Source organism: Helicoverpa armigera, chromosome 26 (genome assembly GCF_030705265.1).
Source record: "Helicoverpa armigera isolate CAAS_96S chromosome 26, ASM3070526v1, whole genome shotgun sequence".
In the NCBI taxonomy this organism is placed as follows: domain Eukaryota; kingdom Metazoa; phylum Arthropoda; class Insecta; order Lepidoptera; family Noctuidae; genus Helicoverpa; species Helicoverpa armigera.
In genome coordinates, this window is record NC_087145.1 from 7,918,473 (window position 1) to 7,941,504 (window position 23,032).

The 23,032-nt window shown below is 34.9% G+C and overlaps 2 protein-coding genes across 2 annotated transcripts in view; one reads left to right on the forward strand and one right to left on the reverse strand.

Moving 5' to 3' along the window:
• LOC110382895 (protein boule) overlaps positions 1-20,287 on the reverse strand; it is a 29,125-nt gene extending 8,838 nt beyond the window's left edge. Inside the window, exon 1 of the mRNA XM_021343604.3 lies at positions 19,451-20,287. Coding sequence (XP_021199279.1) covers positions 19,451-19,822 — 372 coding nt within the window. The 5' untranslated portion in view covers positions 19,823-20,287. The remainder of the gene's footprint in view (positions 1-19,450) is intronic.
• A 723-nt stretch (positions 20,288-21,010) lies between these two features.
• Positions 21,011-23,032, forward strand: part of LOC110382896 (dual serine/threonine and tyrosine protein kinase) — a 30,054-nt gene continuing 28,032 nt past the window's right edge. Inside the window, exon 1 of the mRNA XM_064041737.1 lies at positions 21,011-21,277. The gene's annotated coding sequence lies outside the window, so the exon portion shown is untranslated. The remainder of the gene's footprint in view (positions 21,278-23,032) is intronic.

Here is a 23,032-nt window from a genome sequence, read left to right on the forward strand (position 1 = left end):
AATATGTATATTTTATGAAATACTAATTGTTTTCCCGTGGTTTTGCTCGTGTTCTGTAGAACTACTACCCGTTACGGAAATAAAAAATAGCCTGTGTTACTTGGTAAAAGTGTAGCTATTCAACAGAGAAAGAGTTTTTTTAAATCAGTTTCGGAGTACGTACGAAAAGTAATTTCGGAACCTTAGAGTACAAACAAAAAAAAACAAAAAAAATATTCCTCTTTGTAATATTAGTATTGTATAGATAATTTAGATCAACACTATGTACTTTTAAGTCGGTATATTTTCGTGTAAAATACGAATAGTTTTAAATGAGAAATTCTCTTGAAGTTTTGGTCGTCAGTGAAAAACAATGCGAAATTTATTTTTGAAAATACTCTCGCTGCTGAAAGAGAAAAACTAAGGCAATACTTAAATGAAAGCTGCAGGTATTGTCGTTTTTATTTTAATAACGGACTTCAAACAGGGCTGGTAGTTAGTGCAACTTGACAATGCATTTTTTGAAAATTATGCTAATGGCCATGTTTTATGTACCAAGGTATGATTAAAAGATTTTATTTTTATGTTACATTTATTTATATTTATATCAAGACAGACATGCCTTAGAATTGGTAAGTAGATTATTAATTTAGTTTAGTAGGTGTAAAATACAACACACTCAGAAATACAGCTATTTGAAGGTTTGATAAAAAAATAAACCGAACTAAACCATTTCTTGCATATGGAATGAGGATATACATAGATAAGAAAGATATATTCTTTACTGTGAACACCAATTAAATTAAAGGATTTTATTTAGAACATGTATAAAACCAAAATCATAATAAAGTTTAAGCAAAAATCTAGAATCTACAAAACATAAACTAAGTTATCCCATACAGCCCGAGGTAGCCTATACTCCTAATTTTCCATACATAAATATATCGGTTATGTGATCCCGCATAAATATTCTGACACGAATAACTCGACTTTTTTGGATAAACAAACTCTTTATACGACGAACAATAATATTTGTCAAGTCATATCCGAAAATTGAAGAATAATATTAAGGGAGAAACTATGTATGTATGAAATTGGGGTTTTTACCCTAGGGTACAGAGAGGTTTTAAATTTTACTTACTTATTGTTTATTTATGAATGTTAATAAAATACTTAAAGTAATATAAAATATTCTTGATACTAAGATTGGATAAAGAGAGTATTTATCTATACATCTACGAATATTAACAATCAGTTCAAAGCCTTTTTACCGTGGTGAGTTTCATATTTACAGACAAATCTAAGTACTATAGCATTTCTTAGCATTAAAAGTATATTTTTATTTTGTATTATAAAATATTATAACTATATAATTACAAAAAACTAACTAAGTAGCTAGCTAATGGCTAGGGAGGACATAGTGTGTACTTATTTCCGCGCGTTACGGAACGGGTTACCAACTAGATACAAACGTCAATTCTACCAACAACTGTTATGCGACAAAATGTTACTCAAAATAGTCTAATATGACCAAATCAAAATGCTAATCCTCCTCCTAGTTCAATATTCTACCTATATCTCTCAATCGATCAACCATTTTTTATTTACTTCAGCCAGCCCTAGCGTATTTACTTTGATTCAAAAGCGTTGCGTTCGCGTTAAATGGCTCCCGTACTATGTAGTTTTTACTTTTATTGTATTTTTACGAGTACTAGGGGTCTGTTATCTATATGTCACAGTGTGTTGCGGCTACAGATTAAAATAGAGGCATTTTCTAATTCTTATGTTTGTAGTTTAGCTTAAGTATAAATTTGTGAAGCCACGATCAGTATCTATTCCTATAGTATAGTACCTCTAGAAATAATAGTACAGATAGTAATCAATGATAAAAGCATTACATACATACATATTATGTGAACAAGATATCGGCGAATAACCTAACCTTGTCTTTGCAGGAGGGTAAACTAGAAGCAATTCTACCGTAGTATGCAATAAATTGCAACATTTTATATAATGAAATATTTAAGCAAATTAGCCGCACCAAAAAGGTTAATTCCGCTAAAATAAAAAGCGGTATTTGTTCTTTTGTTAATACTCGGAAAATTAGTTACCCACAAAAGGTTTAGCAAATATTTAGCTTTGGGGGAAGTTGGTGAAAATCCCGCAGAAATAAACCAAGGGTTCTAATACTCGGAGATTTATCGAAGTCTGTATGTAAAGGGTAAGGGGTAAGAAGTATTAGTTTAACTTTCTGATTACTTTACCCAAGTGATCGACTTGCTAAACATACGGGGTTTTTTATGCTGTAAATATTTTTTGTGAAAAATGGATCGCTGTGATAACTGACTTTTCAATACAGTAATGCATCCAAAAAGTCTTGTATACCATTTACTTTTGGAAGACATTTAAAGTTTTTTCCCGTTTCATCACAATCTGTTTAGCCCTTTGCGGATTAAGAAGCAAGAAACATAGGTATACACACACAGTCACACACAAAAAAAACTTTTGCACCGACTTTAGCCTAAAATATGAGTATGATACCTAATTTCAAAGTGCACCTCCAGCACAGAGTTCAACATGTTCCAAAAACAAAAAAAACCTCCTTTGAGCGAACAGCACACAAAACACTAGCCTGAAATAAAACCTGAAAATCCCTAAAAGAAAATATGAAATCTCAAAATAAAACAACTGAACCTCTGCCTTTGATGACGCCTGCATCAGGCTTAAAACAGTAATAATCCCAAAATGTAGACTGAAAATGGCCATCATTAGGCCAACGTTTGAAATAGCACAGATATAAAAATAAAGACTGTTTCACCTTCCACTTAAAGCCCAACCTTTTACCCTCATACTGCAAACTTTTAGTCAGCTGACAGTTGACCCGATATGCAAAAAATATTTTTGTATAAAATCGTGAATTCGACATTCCACAATTCGTCATTGAACATCTTTGGCAGTCGCTAAGTGTAGTCAGAAGCCAGTACGTTTGACAACCAGTCTTATCAAAGGATATTGGGTCGCCCGGGTAACTGGGTTGAGGAGGTCAGATAGGTAGTCGCTCCTTGTAAAGCACTGGTACTTATCTGCATTTAGTTAGACTGGAAGCCGACCCCAACATATTTGAGAAAAGGCTAGTCATATAATGAAAATAATTGTGAATTCGAACAAAGTTTTTAGTCGGTCTGATACCAGGTATATTATACCTTATCTTTGTAATGTGCGTTCTACCATTCATCTTCATACTGATTTATGAGCCCAAACTAAATATCGGCCGACTAAAAGTTTGCAGTGTGCTCTAAAGGCTAACCTTTAAAGGCCGTTTGGCATTTAGAAGGTGAATTTAAATACCATTGGCTTTGCTAAATACTGCCATAATAGCTACTCGTTAGGGCACTTCTTCTGTTGAATAAAAGCTGAAGTTTTTTAGGTGCATACATAGAGACATAAATGAAAAAATAACTCAGACTATCTGTCGTGATGATACACTAAAGCCACAGATTACTAAATAGTTACTAAAGCTACTGAACCGATTAGAATTTTAGTTTTGAACCAAAGTACATAGGTCTAAAGCTTGAGAAAGCATGTTCATAGGTTACTTTTTATCTGAGTGTGGGAAGTCGTTTTTCCGGGCCAGCGGTTGTAACTGTGGGGTACAGTATAGTAATAAAGTTTTTTATGACCGATTTATAAACTGCAATTAAAACGAGTTAAACAAAAACAGCTTAAACTCCTTCCAGTGTTCCTTACCGCGTGTTTTTGTCGTCATTACCCTTCATTATTATGTTGGGGAATAGCCATTTTTTGTTGATCTGGATAATGGCTTCATAACACTAAGTTTAATTTTAACGCGAAAGTCAAATGAAGAGAGGTATTTCGGACTTTAACCAAACAACAAATCTATGCATATTAAAAAAAATGGTTAGGTTAGGTTAGTAATAGATATTCAGTATGTAATCGATACTATATTACAAAGCCCCTTCTTCTTCTTGACAAGACAGTGTGTTTGCTTAAACGCGCTCATGTTAGAAACTACAGAACTGATTTTAAAACTCTTTCAATATCAGGTAGCCTATTTATCGAAGAAGGCTATGAGTAGGCTACTTTTTATACGGGTATGTGGAGTAGTAAGTAGTACCCATGATTCACCCGATGCTTGTACTGTTTATCTAAGCAGTACAATACACTATATCTAACATATTCATAAATACGCAACAACACATTTCTGATGCTTTTATAATGATAGAACCTTTCAGACGTGCACCACATTTTCTACAAACGTTCGTACAACATTATTATCGCGATATACATAATATACATATGTATGTTCGTTTAATGATGGTGTCGCGTGCATTAGTACATGAGCACGCACCCTTATATTTTAATGTGTTGTAGGAAAAATGTTACGGTGCAATGTGTAATTATTTTTTAAGGGTGTAGCTTGTGATTTTAATGGTGTTAGGTACAAAATGTTGTGATTGTGACTTTTAAATTAATCGCTCCACTGCGTATTATAATTTTCACTAGGATCTTTTATACTTAGTACGAATTTCACGGAAAAACAGCTGATCTAATTTTGATGAAATTGACATGGATACTAACTGAAACCTTGAAAACAATTTAGGCAGCTGATTTTCAGCTTTTATTTTCAGATGTCAAATCATTGATTTGGTGTTAAAGCGGCAATTTTTTTTTTTTTTTTTTTTAATTCACGGCAAATTATGGTTTTGTTATCGTTATAGTACAACAATAAACTCGCTAAGAAAAAGACAGTAAAAACCAAAGACTAAGAAAAAAATCGACCTAGCAACACTTAGCCCCATATCAAGTTATAAGTAAGTGGAGTAAAGTTAGGCAGTAACACTGGCGCCTCTGGCTAGATTTATGTTATTATCTGAGAAGGTCTGTGCCCTCTCAGTCTCAAGGACAGACAGACTTGTCAGTTGTTTGACGATCCAAGATGGCGGATGTATCCAACATGGCAGTTTTGTGTTATGTGGTCATTTGCTTGTTGTTTAGAGTTAGTGTGGAGATATTTATTGTAGTATTTATCTGCTCGTAAATTGGGAAATAAATAAGCTAAATAGTGATAAGTAGGATATATTGTCTTATAGTAGTGTTATGTCTACTCATAAATTGAGTAAAAAGTAATGTATAAGGGAGTGTAAGGTAGCTTAAAAACTTTTTCTAAAGAGACTGCGTGTCGTTGAGTTTTGTTTTTTCTTCTAAAAAGGCGTTAATATGGGAAATGTCTCATTCAGCTTTAAATTTTCACATAAAGGAAGTTTGGAACTGGTTATGTCGTAAGAAATAGACATTCTTACTGTTTATTTTTGAGATCGCCAAGTAATTTCAAAGTAAATATTTGAGCCTGGCCTTCCGATCAATTTCTTCTCTATACGAGGAGAGGTCATTGACCATCTGAAAACCTCAAAACAAAAATATCTGCCCAAAATCCTAGGGGCATAAATCTGTCAAAAAAATGGGAACAACTAATAAACACCCACGCAAGCGCATGATTCATCAGAAGTAAAGGTTATTATCATGGAGAACAAAATGACTAGCGGAGGTGCCATAACGGAAAATCTTCTAAGAAAGTAGCGCGACAAAAAGCAGCTGTTAACGTTACTATCTCCGCCCTTATACGCCTTCTTTGGATCATTTTTTGTTATACCAAAAATCGTCTCAAAGGACCGCCTAGTTAGTTCACTTGCAACTGATCCTTTTGGAAATGCCCACGTTACGTATTTGGCCTACAAGAAGGCGTCTGACCTACTTACACTATGATATTTCTGCATTAATCCTTACTCCGTGGTTATTATTGGTAGAATTGCCAATCCTGGTTACAATGCCTTTTGCCAGTCACCATGGTATTGGAAAAATAATTAGGACGCCATACGGAACCTTATGTTTGCGACATGCAACAATATAGCCCGTCAGATATTGGAAAAGGGTGCGTTTTGGTCGGTTTTGGGTTTTGGGGGGGAGCGTTGGGGTACGAAATGTGACCTATTAAAAAGTAGGTAGGAACTGCTGGGTGCTGTGTAAGTGGGTCAGAAATTGAAAATAATATGGTTTTATGTGATGCAGTTTATAAAGGCTTTGTGTTAAATAATATACTATTGTTTCGTATAGATATTATTACCTACATAAAGTTAGTGCAAGCATATTCCTGTTCTGATGATAGATACCAGGAAAATTTACAAAATATTGATGTCATATTAGTATGATTATGATTGCACTTTAGGTACGTAATTTTCTTTACAAAAAATAAGTAAATTTTTGATAAGACCTGCGAACTCTTTTTCTCAAGAAATCTTATTTTATTTGTATTTCAGACTATATTTTTGCTAATAAACACATTTCTACAAGTTCAAGGAATACCATAATCTCTGTCCGCGTAGCAATAGTAAGTACATAATCTACGATAGTGCGTAGCAGTGACATCATCCACTACGACTACGGCGTAGCAATAATACCATTATTTCGCTTTATTGAAGCCTGTTTTTTCGTAGCATGAGAATATTCGTAGCTCTTTTGTAGTACTGCTACGAAGGACATCGAACTTATATTGTGTATTCATATACATACATATAGGTAGTGGAAAAGCCTTCTGGTAGTCATATGTATGTCCTCAGTGGAGTTCACCAGGGCCTGCCGGGGCTGTGGGATTTTTTGAAAGAGTTACCGCGACCCTGGTACATAAAGGGCTTAAGAAGGAACATGATGGGTTTAAGGCAGTTGGATGATTATTGGATGATTTCCCATAAAAAAATCATAATTATGTACCTGATGAGGGATAACAAAATGACATCATCATCTTAATACTACGCCATCATCTTTGTAATTTCTTGTCAGTAGCAAAACCATCAGTTACAAAACCATAACAGTGCTTATAATTTGTGTTGAAATAACATTCAATAGTGAATACATTAGATCCAAAAATCATCACACAAAAGGCATACACAATTTCACGTCTTGATAAGGCTTTCTACTCAAACCTCCTCAATTTTTCAGTAACAAAAATTTTCCTAATAATTCCTCAATTTTATACACACACATAATATCCTTAGTTATCAAAAAACCTGATGAAATACATGACATGCTCAAACGTATCCCCGGAACATGTTCTGCTCGTACATGGCAATATAGCAAATCTGAGATTTCATTTAACTAAGCTGGTTTTACCGACCTTTCTATCCGGGTATTAGGGCGAGGTGCCACTGTTAGCGAGTGATATTTTTTACTGTCAGCTAAACTGCTTCTAACATTTGATATGCAAATTATGCTATAGCATTTAATGTTTTCTCATAACAGACAAAGGAAAAAGTGCAAATGACGGAAATAGTAACGGGACACAAGTATGTATAATCGTAAAAACAGCTAAAATCAAAGTTTGGTTGTGTCCTTGCTAATATTATGAATCTGAAAGTAACACTATCTGTCTGTCGCGCTTTCAAGTCTACTAAACTAGTGACCTTTTTTCGAGCCCTTTAATTATGTATCAGGGCTGCAGAAAACAAACTACTGACCTATGGTTGTTGTATACACAATGCAGAACCTTAGAAAAAAACAAACTTTTTACCCGGTTGCCGGAAAAGGTTCTCCTGGGACATGGGTGATATAGTAAAATATAATAAATAGTAATAATTTGTAATTGCACAAACGTCCAACAGAGGAGTTATCAAAAAACAAAAAAAAAAACTCCATTCTAACAGCAAAACCTAATCCTAAAACATTAACGAACGCATCACCCCCATACTGGCTAGTCAACACAATCAACTCACACGATAACAAATCCAATTAAAAACTGTTTTACGAGCACACTAGTGTATCCCCGCGGCTTCACTCGTGTAAACATTAGTCTTTGTGACAAGTTTAGCTGTAAAAGTTCTGTCGTTGCGCTGTGATTGGTTAGTCGATAAATATTTAAGTTGCCTATGTTGTGGGCTAGTTATAGAGGATTTTGTGATGTATGGTTTTTATCAGGTTTTTATGCTACTAGCTGTTCCCCGTGGTTTTACCTGCTTCCTGAAAAAACTACTTCTCGCATCCGAGTAAAAAGTAGCCACAGCCCTTTTGCTATCAGTGAACTAAATACCATTTAAATCGGTAATAGTTTTGGCGTGAGAGCCGGAGAAACAGACAGATTTACTTTCCCATAAGGATAATTTATTTCCCTTACCTTCCATATTCTAAAAGAATCCTAATGCTTCCTCTGTGTTTTTCTCGTATATTTTAAGCTATTAGAGTAAAAAATAAAACATTTTACTTGGTTCAACAGTCAGTAGTATGACCTTGAAAGCTTAGAGAGACATGTTGTGTAAACAATAAGTTAATTTAAGTATTTAGAAAGTATCTACTACATCAATCGCTTAACATGAAATCGCTACTCGCTCCCAGTAGCACCTCTCCCCAGCACACCTATATTATTTACTCGTCGCACGCGACGATAACAAATGGATTTCATTTCGGACGATATCGGGACCCGAATCTACGTTTATAAGTGTTCGACCACGAAATTATTTGGGATTTGTTTTTTTTTTATTAATAAAATAAGTACAGTCAGCGTCAAAAGTGGATGAATAAATCTTAATTTTAGAAACTGCTTAACACTGATCTGCCTAACCTTTTTCCCAACTATGTTGGGGTCGGCTTCCAGTCTAACCGGCAGCTGAGTTTAACCCAGGTACCCGGTTAACCCAATACCCTGGTAAGACTGATTGTCAGACTTACTGGTTTCTGACTAGCCGTGACGGCTGCCAAGGATGTTTAGTGACAGCAGAAAGATATTTAGACTTTTAATTTACTTAAAAAATATATATTTAGGCGTTCGAATTTTTGGCGTTATTGTTGTTATAAAATTATGACATTGTGTGGTTCTTTTGGAAAATGTTGATTTGTTCAGCTACTTTTGAATCCGACTGTACCGGGGTGGGGTCTGTTATGGTTTTGTTATCATGATTTATGTGAATTGCTTGGAGGTGGCAGTATTTTATTGCTTAAGCTACCTAAGCGGTCTGCGATTTAAAAATAAGCTCATATTAACATTTTGTTTTGGTTTCATTTTTCTAAAGATTTAAGTATTTTGTTGAATTTATTTTTTATTTATTTGGAAAGGTGTTTTGAGTTGTTAAACATAATTTTTAAGGCGTTTTCAGAACATTAATTTTATAGTTTCAGGTATCCAATACGATATTGTCTTATACACTTCTACAGCAGAAAAACTTAGATATTTACAACACCTTTGACAATATAGGTACCTTTCAAATCAATAATTTCTAGAAATACTAACATACTTAGCTAGAAACAAACATAAAAAATATAAACATCCTCCTCTTTTTTGGGAAGTCGGCTAAAAAAACAAATGAAAATCAATAAAACCATCACCCGAAAATACATTTTCCTGAAACCCCTCACACAACCTATCGTCTAATAAATACATGACTATAGAACGGCTTTGTCTGAGCTGTAGACATACCACTTCACATTGAGGATCAGACCCTCAAGAGCTGAGGGTCGTTGAGAGTCACTCACGGCTTGTGAAGGCATTTCTTCATCCCCCCCTCCTCCTGTTTGAGGGAGGTGTTTGATCTCCGTTTGAAAGGCTTTGCTATTGAGGATGGGTAATTTAGAGAGTATCAGATGTTCAGATGTTGTTTATTTGAGTTGAATATTTTAGTATTTAAATGTTCTGGTGGTTTTGTGAAATTGTATGACTACCTTGCGCCAAAGGTTTTCTTGTGTCCCGTGAAAAATAGATACTCCGCGCGGCTGTATAAAAACTAGCCTACAGAATTCCTCGATAAGTGAACTATACTTCTTTCTCCTGCCCTGTTCCCAAATATTACTTGGGGTCGGCGCAATATGTCATTTTCTTCCATTTTCCCCTGTCACTCGTCATACTGACACTCACTCCCTTCCTATTCATATCATCTTTCAGGCAATCCATCCATCTTTTCTTAGGTCTTCCTCTTCCTCTCCATCCATCTACATTCATACTTAGCACACACTTTGTTGCATGCGTATCATCCCTCCTCATTACATGTCCGTACCACGACAATCTTCTACTTCTCATCTTTTCTGTAACTGGCGCTACTTTCAGACTTCCTCTAACTCTAACTCATGTTATGACAAATAAATGATCTATCTATCTATCTATCTAATGTAATCATTCCTCACTTTATCCATTCTTGTAACACCACACATCCATCTCAGCATTCTCATTTCTGTTACATGCACTCTCATGATAAGTGAACTATACTAACGGACTAAAATTATTTGGTAGATATAGCCCATGCATGCAAATAAACAAACTCTATCGCTATATAGTATTATTATAGATACCTATGTACAACTTTACTGCACGATGTTGGAATGCCTATTTACAACACAAGTTGTCTGAATGCCCGACACTCTCATATCCTAGTAATGATTTGTTTTACAGATTAAATACGTTATGAAAAATTATATTCTACTTATTGATCTCGATTTACGATTATTATGATACAAGTAATCACAATGTTCATAAACTTCATCTGGTCCCTAGACCTGCCCTAACTCGTCGGAGAATTTTACCAAAACTGTATTTTTACGACTATTAAACAGTTTTTTACATAGCAAACCAGCAATTTAACCGATTAAGTAATGTAAACACATAACGTTGGACCGCTACCAATGCATGGGCGTTCTCCGAAGCTTCTTGGCTGAGCTCGACCGATGTCTTGGCAGGCTCGGCCAACAGTCTTGTGTTACAGACGACAAATTATTCGGGCTTTAAGCTTGTGCTACTAGAATTACTGCTAAACGGGATTCTAGTTATTTTAACTACTAGCATCTAAGCTAGCGGTTTCTATCGTTTGCCGTAGAAATAACTGCCCGTACTGAGATAAAATATAACCGATAGTGTTTGGGAAAAGTGTAGCTTTCTAACAGTGAAAAAATGTTTTAAATCGGTTCAGAAGTTTTGGAGCCTTTAGGGTACAAACAAACAAGTACTTTATATAGACTACACTACTTTGAAGACACTATTTCACAATTGAATAAAAATAATCCTATGTAGCACTGAAAGAACTTTTCAATTCGGTCCAGTAGTTTATTTATCGAAAAATGCTATAAATAGGCAACGTTTTACCTACAGACAAAACCGCAGACAGCAGCTATCATGTAAATAAAAAATCGCAACAAAGGTCTCTTTTAAATATAACAATGGAAAATGTCGCCGAATCCTAATTACAAAATACCTATCCATAGATATAAGTATAAAAATCTATTCACCACGACCCTTCGTAAACTTTTGCTCGGGCCCAAAAAAATCATGAGCAACCTCGTTTCGTAAAAAGTTCTGTACTTTTTTAATATGACGTCACGGCTGACAATGACGTGGGTTGCGACTTGCCACCTGTCTGACATTCTAATCTCTCCCCTTTTTCGGGGTAAAAATATCTTTGGAATCATGGCGGGGTACCTATATGTACTTGTTATAATGTATAGCAGTAGGCTTTCCTCCAACGTATTGAAATAATATAACACGGAAAAGCTTAAACTTGTACGTTATATGCAAAAAACCTTGTAAGTACTATAGATTGGAAAGACTATGCTACTATGCTACATAGTTTCAGTAGTTTCGGAGCCTTTAACCGGAGCCAAACAAAAGACGTGGCAAAAGTGTACCTTTGCCAATCCCTCCGGAAAAACTAGGGATGGTGTTATGCATTATTTATTATTTCGACCGCTATCCTGTCCAAATCGTGACTTATGACCATGAGGTCATGCAAAATTTCCATAAAGTGAGCAATATTTTAATTTTCTCTATTCCATATTTTTTTACTTCCCAAAAGGAGGATGTTTTCAATTTGGATGTTTCTTTTTAATTCTATAACTTGCACAATTTGGTCAGATATTCAGTGGTTCCTTGTAAAACACTGGTACTCCGCTGCATCCCGTTATACTTGAAGCTGACCCCAACGTAGTTGAAAAAAGGCTCGGCAGATAACGAATGTGTAGGTATAATTGGACTAAGTTTTCATTTAAAAAAATCATCAGCATTGTTGAAATATTTTCTCCATTCCCAAATTAGCAACAAACAGCATTTCATGTGCATTTATTATCAGCTATAGAATTATCAAATCCAGTTGTAAACCAGTAAAGAGTTAATGCTGAACTCGGACATAACGAAACACGAATAGAACGTTCCGTGTAATGGAGCGCAACAAGAAATGGCCACTCCTGCCCATGAGTGTCGGGAGCTGCGACTAATGGCCACACCGGGTAAAAACAAGCGGTATTTACTACGTAGTTTTAATAACAATTGCTGGATATTGAGTACTTTAATTTTAAAAGCCGTTGCTCGCTTTTTACGGTAACTGTTTCACGCAGATTGTAGAAGGATAGGTAAGCGATTGTGTGTTTCCCTACATTTGCAATTCATTCACACCATGTCCAATAATGCCTAAATGCCCTATGATGAAGAAATTGATGAAACACTAATTACTAACACAACTGCTACTAAGATGGAGAAGATAGTTTAACGGGGCAAAGTAAGTACCGAAGTAGAAAACCCAAGAAAGTAAAACAAAGCTACGAGTATAACTAGGTATCCAGGAAACTAATTGAAGGTCAAGCGTCTATCTCAATAAAATTTTAGGCGAGAGAATCGACCAACACCCTATGAGGCTCTCGTTAGACGGCTGGATCTAGGGACTGATTCAGAAGGCAGTACTCCTTGATACGGCGCGTATTGTGAGGAGGTTTCTGTCTCTGGGACCCTAACCACCGGTACCTTGGACCCTGTGCCCGATATCGGTGGCCATCTATTGTTTATACTTTTAGGTGTTTTTTATTTAATTTATATGTTGAAAAATAAATAAATCATAAAAAAGTCTCAATAAAAATTTGTAACTACAACGTGATCAATTTTATAAAGCATACACTTTCATGTAGGTTTACATATATGTATGTATGTTTGTTAAGCACCCACGGTAATGCCATTATAATTGAATCTTCTCGCTTTACGTAGGGGTAAAACTCATCCCCAATTATCAGAAAAGTTAATATGGTTTGTATATTATTCGGATTATGTAGGCGTTTTCATGTAAGTATAAAATTGATGAAAATTGAACAATTTTACTTTGTGTGTGGGTGTTTTCTGAAAAAGGCGTTTTCAAAATAATTTTTGGTATCGAAAAAAAAAACAGATTTTTTTGTAATATAAAAATTGTGAAACTTTTTTAGAGTCATACTTTTTTTTGCCATAGCCAGAAACCCCCTTGTCTCTTGGCTACAACTTTTCAAAGACATCAAATTGCTCTCAGCGATTTTCCCAAATTGCATTATTTTCATCTTCTTCTCCCTGTTCCCAATTTATTTGGGGTCGGCGCAATATGTTTTCCGCTTCCATTCCGCTTTGTCAGCGGTAATAATCATTTATTCCCTCAAATATTTGTCATCATCATCTGCCTAGCCTTTTTTCAACTATTTTGGGTCTGAGTACCAGTGTACCAAGGAGCGCCTGCCTATCTGACCTCCTTAACTCAGTTACCCGGGCAACCCAATACCTCTAGGTATGACTGGTTGCTAGACTTACTGACTTCTGGCCCTACAATTGTATACAAATTATTCATTTTCAGTTTTATCTTCAAAAAAAGAACATAAGAACATCTAATTTGAGAATCTCTTAATTTAGCTGCAAGTCTGTCATAATTAATTTCACCTAAAATAGTTCACCAACTTTTGAAAACTTCACAACTTATAAAACTTAGCTTCAAACATCAGATCGACTTAGTAAACTCTTCCAAACTTGTCTGAACGTGTCAGAAAACCTTCTAACGTCTGTCTGTTGTATTTGTGACGTCAAACTATGAAGAAACAATATGTCTAGGTTAGCTATTAGTTAATTGAGGTGCCTCAATAATAGATACATTAGCTCCGTGCCAAAACTCAACTGTATCTCGGTAATGAATCATCATTTTCTATAAGATCAACTTGTTTTTCTGTAAAAAGTCCATCATTGTCCATCCCTCGGGATGAGCCCACTGTTTTAGAAAATTAAATAAGGTTTTGGTTAAAATACCTACAGGATACCTACTAACCATCAAAAGCAATTTTTTTTCACACGGGCTTAAAAAAAAGAAAAAACGTATTCCATTTGAATTTGACCAAAAATAATAAGTTAATCATCAGGTCTACCGTTTAAACATACACATACAAAAAGCGCTTCAGAGTAAACAGTGTTTTCAAATAACATTATAAATCATGGAGTCAAGGGTTAGGTTACTACTTTGCGAAAATCAATTACATAAAATTTAAACGTTATTTAGACGTTAATTCAGATTTTAATTCAGACTTGACTGTAAAATCCAGGCTTGGCTGTAACATAACCATAAAACACGAAGAATTTAAATATCGGTCACTGTAACTGGTTAAATCCATTCATTTATATGCCTGGTTTTCATAGTATGGATAACTACTAGCCGAAAGATAATACTAGCAATCTCCATTTTGGTCAGCTGGGCGCAGTTTAATGTTATTAGCTGATAAATTGAACTGTTAACTATACTGCTAGACAGAATATTAAGCTTTAGTTTACTGTAATAAGCACGAATTAGTATATCAGTGATACTAACTGTATGAAGCTGAAAGGTTGTTTGAAAATAACTGTTTCTGGAACCACCATCGTATTTTGTAGATAGATTTTTAAAGTGTACTTGCGAAACTAAATTGGTAAAAAATACACCTATTTAGGCATATAAGTAGGTACTTAACAATGATTAGAAAATATCTAGACATTAGTAAAACAAAATACCTACCTAGAAACACATAATGAAGCCTATTTTCATGAAAATAAATGTTCTAGGACCATCTTTATTGGCAACAGGAAACGTGCTCAGAAGGCTGGCAATACCGCCACTATCTGACTCTGTATAACTTAAATAAGATTTATTAACTAAAACAAACTACTTATATTCTTTTTGCAGACCACTACTGCCAACCCATAGCAAAATGTTTTACAAAGAAAAATATTTTCACCAAATGCGTGTCGAACTCATGCTCAAAGAGGTTCTGTCCTATTCAAATACTTAATTAATTATTTAGTTAATTAATGTATAGAAAAAGGTAATTAAAATCACGTTTGCAGTATGAGGGCTCCTCTTAAATATGTATATAATTAAGTTATTAGTATTTGTTGTAAAATACGCAGCGGTGACAGAATTACGTCAACTACTTTTCTGAAAATCTAGGTACTGAAGAATAGTTATACGGTACTCTTATTTCTATTTTTGACCTAGGTCATTTTACCACAAGGCAAGGGCCACTTGGACCACTAAAAAAGGAAAAAAAGTCCCTGTCCAGTTGTTTCCCGGCAAAGTGCAGGAACGTGAAGAGTGCTTGAAAAATGGACTCTTTCGAAATAATTACATGAAAATGTTGCGCCATTTTCTATTCAGCTTTCAAGTTTCTTTTGCTATCGTATAAATAGCTAAATAGCCGTCCGATCGTCATAAAATAGAACTTAAAATAGATCATAATAAGATTCAGTGATTAAAAATGATTTGGCTTTTACATTATTTTTTATTTAGTTGTTTTATGTAGTTTTTATTTATTAATTTACTTTATCAACACTGTACAAGTAATAAAAAAGTTAATATTAAAAATATGTATAAAAGAATACTTAAACAGACCATCAACACTAATCGGAATTACCTACCCGTTAGATGCCTAATTTTTAATTATTTCACCTTCAACAATTCATTCATACGTATTCATACTTAAGTTCAGAATAAAATAAAAAAAAAAACAGTAAAAATCAGTTTTTCACATCAACTATCATAAAAATCGAGCATCTTTTTTGACAAGCTCTCCGCAACCCGACGCCAGTTTCAACGAAAAATAAGATACTTTGTTTGTGTCATTTTCTACTACAGTATTGTTATTATGTCTCTTCACCCTTGAGCTTTTCGGAATACTGCCAAGGTTCAGCATAAAGGTTATAGAGGAGTAGGTTTTATTATGTTCCGGGAGAGAATAGGTCAGGCTTTGTTCATGGGAGTGGACATTGAGTAGGCAGGATATAAAAGAGTGCTGTGTCTGCGAAAAGATATCAATTGACTGATATAAGACGAGATTTTGCTAGTGATTTTGCATCGATAGGCTTTAGAAATTGACCTACCTACTGTAGTGCTGATAAATCAATTCCGTATTTTTCTTTTCATGCGATTGGTTTTGTTTTAAAGCCTTCAGAACGAAAATATAATGTCCTAAATAACTAACAATATTATGAAATTAATTTCGTAGAATACTAAGTAGTGCCACAACACTTGTCGTCAACAATTACTTAGGTAGTTATATATTGAATTGAATTCTCTATGATTTAACAATTTAACTTAATTAAACCTTAAAGGACTGCAAACAAAATATTATTTTTATCAATAAAGATCAATTAAAATCACACCATGCTCCTTCATTGACTGCTTTGATATTCCAAAGAGAATCGAACCTCATACCAAGCTACCCTACTCTTAATATACCAGCTCCCTACAAACAGTTACAGACCTATCCCTGATCGCCTGGCTACACTTCGTCAATCACGGCGTGCATTCGTCGACGATTCTCATTCCGATAACGAGTGTGCGCCAACATGTCATTACTGGAGTATGATTAAACTGCCACAGTGTACAGGGAGAAATTCTGGAGTGTTGTTTAATTTGTGTATTGATTTTGTACCTATGTATTTCTTCTGCATTGAATTTTTATTATTATCTCAGAAATACAATTATGAACTTCTGTATTTTCGGAGAAAGTTACCCGGCAGTGTGATCGACTTGAGCAAGTCTGGTGACTGGTGACCAATGCTTAGAATATTTTTTGTTTGCACAGGAGCCTTTGGCTCCAAAACTACTGAACCGATCAGAAAAAATCTTTCACTGTTGGAAAGTCAGACTATCCCCGAGTAACATAGGCTTTATTTAGTCCGGTTACGGAAAGAAGTTCCCGAGCTGTTAGATATTTAGTTTATGTATATTTTTATATATTTAGATCAAGTGGTTAGAATAAATTATACGGCTACTTCAGGTGAGCCGAAAATACAACATTTTCTTTTTCAGGATGACATACTTGACTATAATCATCAATTTAGACAGGAACTCGGGAATTTTCCTCAACGCATACTGTTAAGGGTTTGGGTTAGAGAAGAGCTTTTGACAACACTGTTGAATAATTCCTTGTTAGACAGTCGTTTTTTTGCTGAAGTTTGAAGATGTCATACAGTGAGGTAAAGGATTTTCGTCCTGATAGAGTTTCACAAGAAATTAGTTTTGTTTAGGTAGGTACAAGATTTTCTCTGTTTCGGAGGCCACGTTAAATCGTGAGCCCCAGCTTTTAAAAAGTCTCTTGTTAGACATTCTTAACAAGAGCTATCAGGTTGCCCACAAAAGGTAGAGTAGCTTAGATAGGCAGTCGTAAAACGCTGCACCCAGTTGCATCCATATAGACTGTAAGCCATCACCAACATACTTGGGAAAAGCTAGGTAAATAACATTAAAAATGCCATTAAAAGGCCGATAAAATATTAAAAAGCACCTTTTATATTTAATGCGGTTATTTAAAAAAACACTGCTATCGAAAACATCTGTTTTTGTTGAGCGCACACAATACGCTTTGGTCTTATCTTCACGTCAGATCCAAAACTGTTATGATTGATCTAAATCAAGATACGGCAGTTATTCAGTCCTACGTTTTATGCAAATATTGGCTGTGACTAACCTAGAAATATATCAGAAATATATGGACTTATTCAGGCACTAATAAAAAAGTGTTGTAGTAAGTAACAACTTACGTTGGTACTTAAAGCATCGGCATTTTATTATTTTAAATTATTAATTACTTTGTTTTATTTATAACTAAATGTTTATGTATTCCATAAAGTAAATAATTAATTACTTTTAAGATAGGTATTTTTTTCAAAAACACGCATCTTTACCTACTCACATTTTTTTTATATTGCCGTAAAATAGTGTATTTTTATGTTGCGATTCAACAACCCCATTTTATAATAGGTAAGTACTTTTATAAGTACCTACTTATGTATAGGTATACCTACTTTTTAATACAGGTACCTGCTACCGTTGTTTCAACAAGTATCGTATTAATCGCGAAACAAAAGCCGCCTACCGACCGAATCCCGTGACCCAATTTCCTTGTAACAAAATGTTTTCAGCTACCCACATCCACATGGCGAGACGTAGCCATCAAATCTGAAATGTGAATCTAGGACTGTGTTCACTGAAATGGAAGAAGCGAAAAACTAAAGTTTTTTCCGAAACGTTGATTCTTTTTTTCATTTTTTTTTTCGAACATCAGAGCTGGGTTACTCATACAAGATGAAACAGTTTAAAAAAAATGTTACTGGTAGTTCTGACTTAAAGGGCACTTGAAAAACAGGAACCCTACTTACTGCCTATGGGTAGAGCAATAGGCATGTGCTTATAATGCCTAGTGACGAAAAGGTCCCATTTTACGACCGCTGGCAGAAGCTGCAAGTTACATATTTTGGTTTAGGTACCTAATGTACGCCCGCGCTCCTGACAAGGCACGAAATGTATTTAGAGGTAGTAATCAAAATTTTTCATAATATCTTCAGTAGGTAATAATTACTTTGATAACCCCCAGCAAACAAACACTAATTAGGCCTCTTTCAAAAATACCTACAGACTTACAAGCCACATGGTAGCTACATACATTGTAAAGCAACGATAACACGTTATCGCTAAAATGCGTGCACTGAACATGTTTCCAAGCGTACAAATATATTATTATCTATCATTGTAATTTCACGGTATCTGATACGGCGTGCCTCCTTGAGCCATTGTGCTCCAATTCTCGGCTGTTTGCACGTCTTGTGGCACCATAGATAAGACGAAGATAATGTATCGCATGTTGTTATCGTTAATGAAGTGAAGTTCAATGCCGATGTGAGATGCATTGGCAGATTTTTTTTAAGTAGGTGAGGTAAATTTTTAACGCAGCGAAAATTTTGAATATAGAGATAATTAAATAGTTGATGCTCTGAAAGGTCCTTGAAAGACGGAAGACAGTTATTTTTGTATCCATAGATTAAAAAGAAAATTATTTGGTAAATTACCAATTTCAGTATTGAAACACCTACCCAAACAAAGGACATCGCCCAGCAATAAATATTTTCGATTTTGCAAATTAAACTTCAAATAATATCGTGGAGTGGTTGAGATACGATGAACAGATAATAAAATATCGAGATGCCCCACAAATTCGGGACTTCATTGTCCCCAGCCCACCGACTCGAAACAATGGGTCCAAACAATTTTCGCCCCAGTTTTCATCCCGAAAAGTGTAAAATTTCATAAACATCATGAATTAAAACTGGCCACTTTTTAATTAAACATTTTTCTGCACTCAAAATTGTTGCTGAAAAGTTTTTCAATAAAGAGTAAGGACTAACCTGTTTAACGATCAGCCTCGCGACCCTGGGGCTGGCGAATGTGACGAAGCCGTAACACTTGGAGACGCCAGCTCTGTCGTAGATCACCCTGGCTGCTGTGACCGTCGCGAACCCTGAGAAGAACTTCCACAGGTCCTCATCAGTCGTGGTCAAAGAGAAGCCTCCCACGAAAATTCTATTGTGTATAACTGTCCCGAATTTAGGAGCATCTGATGGAGGCAAGGTGTCGTCCGTATCGTCATCAGGGGAGTTCAACAAAGCCTTCAGCTTCTCGTGGGGGTCTGCCGTCTTCCTGTTATTCGCCGTGCTTTCTTCAACCATATGAGCGCAACTCGCAGACTCACTCCTTATGTACCTCTTAACACTTTCCATTGTTTCTAACACTTTAAAACACTAATATAACATGTTCCCTTGTTTACTAAACTAAAATCTCTAGCGGCAACTAAAAGGGCACTGGTATTCACGAAAAAACAACTGACTGTCTTTCACGCGAGGTTTTATCGATTACGGTAGCACTTGTGTTGTATAGGTGGGCTCCAGACTTGCGCCGTACGGACCACGACGTGACTGACACACGGACGGTATTCGAGTGATGTTTCGAAAAAAAACAACCGAGATAACAGTGTGTGATTTGAGATTTTTTTAGATACGCACTATAAATAGTGTTTGAGCTATTGTCGACCGCTATTTTTACTAGGCGAGGGAACTAGGTCAACAGTTGACACCTAGCGGATGAATATTCTTAATGGTTCTTAACTAAGTTAAGTTTAGTTTTGCTGTGTTAAGTATAGGTGGCGCGGACGTTATCAAGATATCAGCTGCTCTACTATTTATCAAGAAACAAATCATTGGGATTTTAATAGGCTAGGTTTGGATAATAACGCTTCGCACACGCAAATTAATGTTTTCCTTAAAATGAAACGGTAACTTTACCCGTATTCTTTTTATATTTTTAAGATTCATGAGAAAACCCTGTGGATCCCAAAAGAATATGAATATGAAGGCACTGATTTTATTTAATCGTCTAGTTGCACTATGACACTAAAATGCAATAATTAAACGCAATATGACAGCTGATAAAAGTGTGACACATAAGAAAATCTCCACTCAATGCGGGAATTGTGTAGATAAACAAAGATGTTGTACATTGAAATCACTGGATATCAGAATAAAAATTGCAAATAACTGAGATAATTGACAACATCTCGACGCTTAACTAAATAACTATGTCAATATTTTATATGATACTAGCTGGTGCCCGCGACTTCGTCTGCGCAGGTTTAGTATTTCGAACAATATGTTTACAAATTGTAGCCTATGTGTTATTCTGATGTATAAGCTATATTATTGTAAAGTTTCATTAAAATCCATTCAGTAGTTTTTGCGTGAAAGAGTAACAAACATCCATACATCCATACATACATACATACAAACTTTCGCGTTTATAATATTAGTAGGATAAAAATCCAAACAGTTCAAAGTTGTAACAAACAATGTATGCCAGTAAAAGGTGCTATATTACCGATCGACAATTTAGGGGTAATTCAAATTCTTAGTATGGCAACATAGCTAGAAAAACGTCAATGTCAGTACATCGAGTCGGGGAAGCTGTTTGCAATTTTTTTTTGTTGTTTGGTTTTCCTTTCCTTGTGCTAATTTCGTTTTCAAAGTTGATGAGTGCTATAAAATTAAAACTCTGGTGAAATAACTGATGTTAGTTGAAGCAGCTACTAATTTGTGGCGTTGTGTACACGAGATAATCAAGTTATGTGCTAAGAATTACTTGTAATTGGATAATAAAGTTTCAAGAGTGCACTCACTGCAGTGGTAAGTGTATTTATGTTGTAACTGCTGTCCGTAACATCCTCAATTATAATAACAAGCGTAAAATTTACTTGTTCGCATTGTAATTCTTTAAAATTCGTTGGGAACTGCAGTGGCGCGAATTCTGCATATATTTCGTTGCTACCTCCATTTTTTCGCAAATAATCTAAGGCCTGTTTTCCAAGCCGGTTGACGAATGTACTTGTTGTCAGTTTTGTGTATAAATAAAGCGGGTAAACCGGATTTCGGGGGCACAAGACTGCCTTGCAATGTGTAAACAATAATATACTCAGTCGCGTTTGACATAAGACTGACATTTGCATGTTATTTTGGCACTATTTTAGTAAAAAGTAAAAGTTTTTCCATACAATGACATTTTAACATTACATTGTTTGATATTTCAATGTTATAATATTAATTTCTAATGCAATACATACACATTAAGTAATCATAAAGAAGTATGTTTGTTATTTTTTTAAGAGCAGTTCTCAAGGTGCCTTTTTGTTGTAAACAAAATAGTTTCATAGTGTTATTAACCTTTTTGCTATTATTATAAGATATTCTGCACGCTATGTATATCTCTATAACAATGTATAGTGTAATACAATTTTTTTAGGGTTCTGAACCCAAAGTATTCTCTATGATTTAGACTTTTCTGTTGCCAGGTTGTATATCATGAACCGTCACTGATTAGATACTTGAAATTTTCACACATGTGTTTCTGTTGCTGTTTTATAAATCTAGAATAATGTAAGTATATTAGGGTGTTTTTATTCAACAATTGCAATTTGTGTGTTTGTTTTATAGATAAAAAAAGTTCTATACCAAACCCTTGATGCGTGAGACTGACTTGCACTTAGACTGTCATCATGGCCGTTCGATGCCGATGGCTGAACATAGGCCCCATCTATTTATTCTAAAAACGTGGCTTGTTATAAACCTTGTGGCAAATGTTTTGATTTTATTTTTAAAAACACTTGCTTGTAACTTAATGCAATAAAAGAAAATGTAAACAAATGTCTTCTCAGAAAGCCAAACATTAGATGATTCCTTACTAATCATGTTTTGTACAGGATAGTTTTTTTCAATTAGTAACTTAAAGAAAACTGTTTAACCTCTTGTATGTCGCTCATTATTATAGAACAATAGAAAATCAATTGTATTTGTGTGGATCCGCGTTTTCTGCATGCAACGAGTTAACAGCAGTTTAGTGTCTAAAATTCATATGAAGTTTTATAAATATGATTCTTAAATTCATTCTATATATTTTTCCTAACATCTTTTGTCATGGATTTCCTTAAAGTAACACTTGATTCCATGACATGATACTTAATTTTCAATTATATTTTTTAAATATTTAAATAACATTTATGATAGTTCCCATATTGTCACAGAAACCACTTGTGTAAATATACTTTTAATATTTTGCATTTTAATGAGACCTTCCTTCTTAATTTATGTTCAGCTGTCATTTAATTGGTTGTTATTGTCATTTTATTGTGTTCATAATGGACTTTTTACTATTATCTAGGTAAGCAGAAAGCCATTATTTAGTAAATATTGCTATTGTGGAGGTCATGGTTATTATATCGTAGTGATATCAGGATAAAAGTTTAATTTAGATATTAAACTACCTGCTTTTTCTGCTAGATTGTTCAAAGGTGCTATCATGGCCCTGGTAGACAAAGGGCTCCAGAAGGAACATGGTAGGTTGCAGTCAGTAAGAGTCTAACACTCCCGCATGCTGCAAAGCGGGAT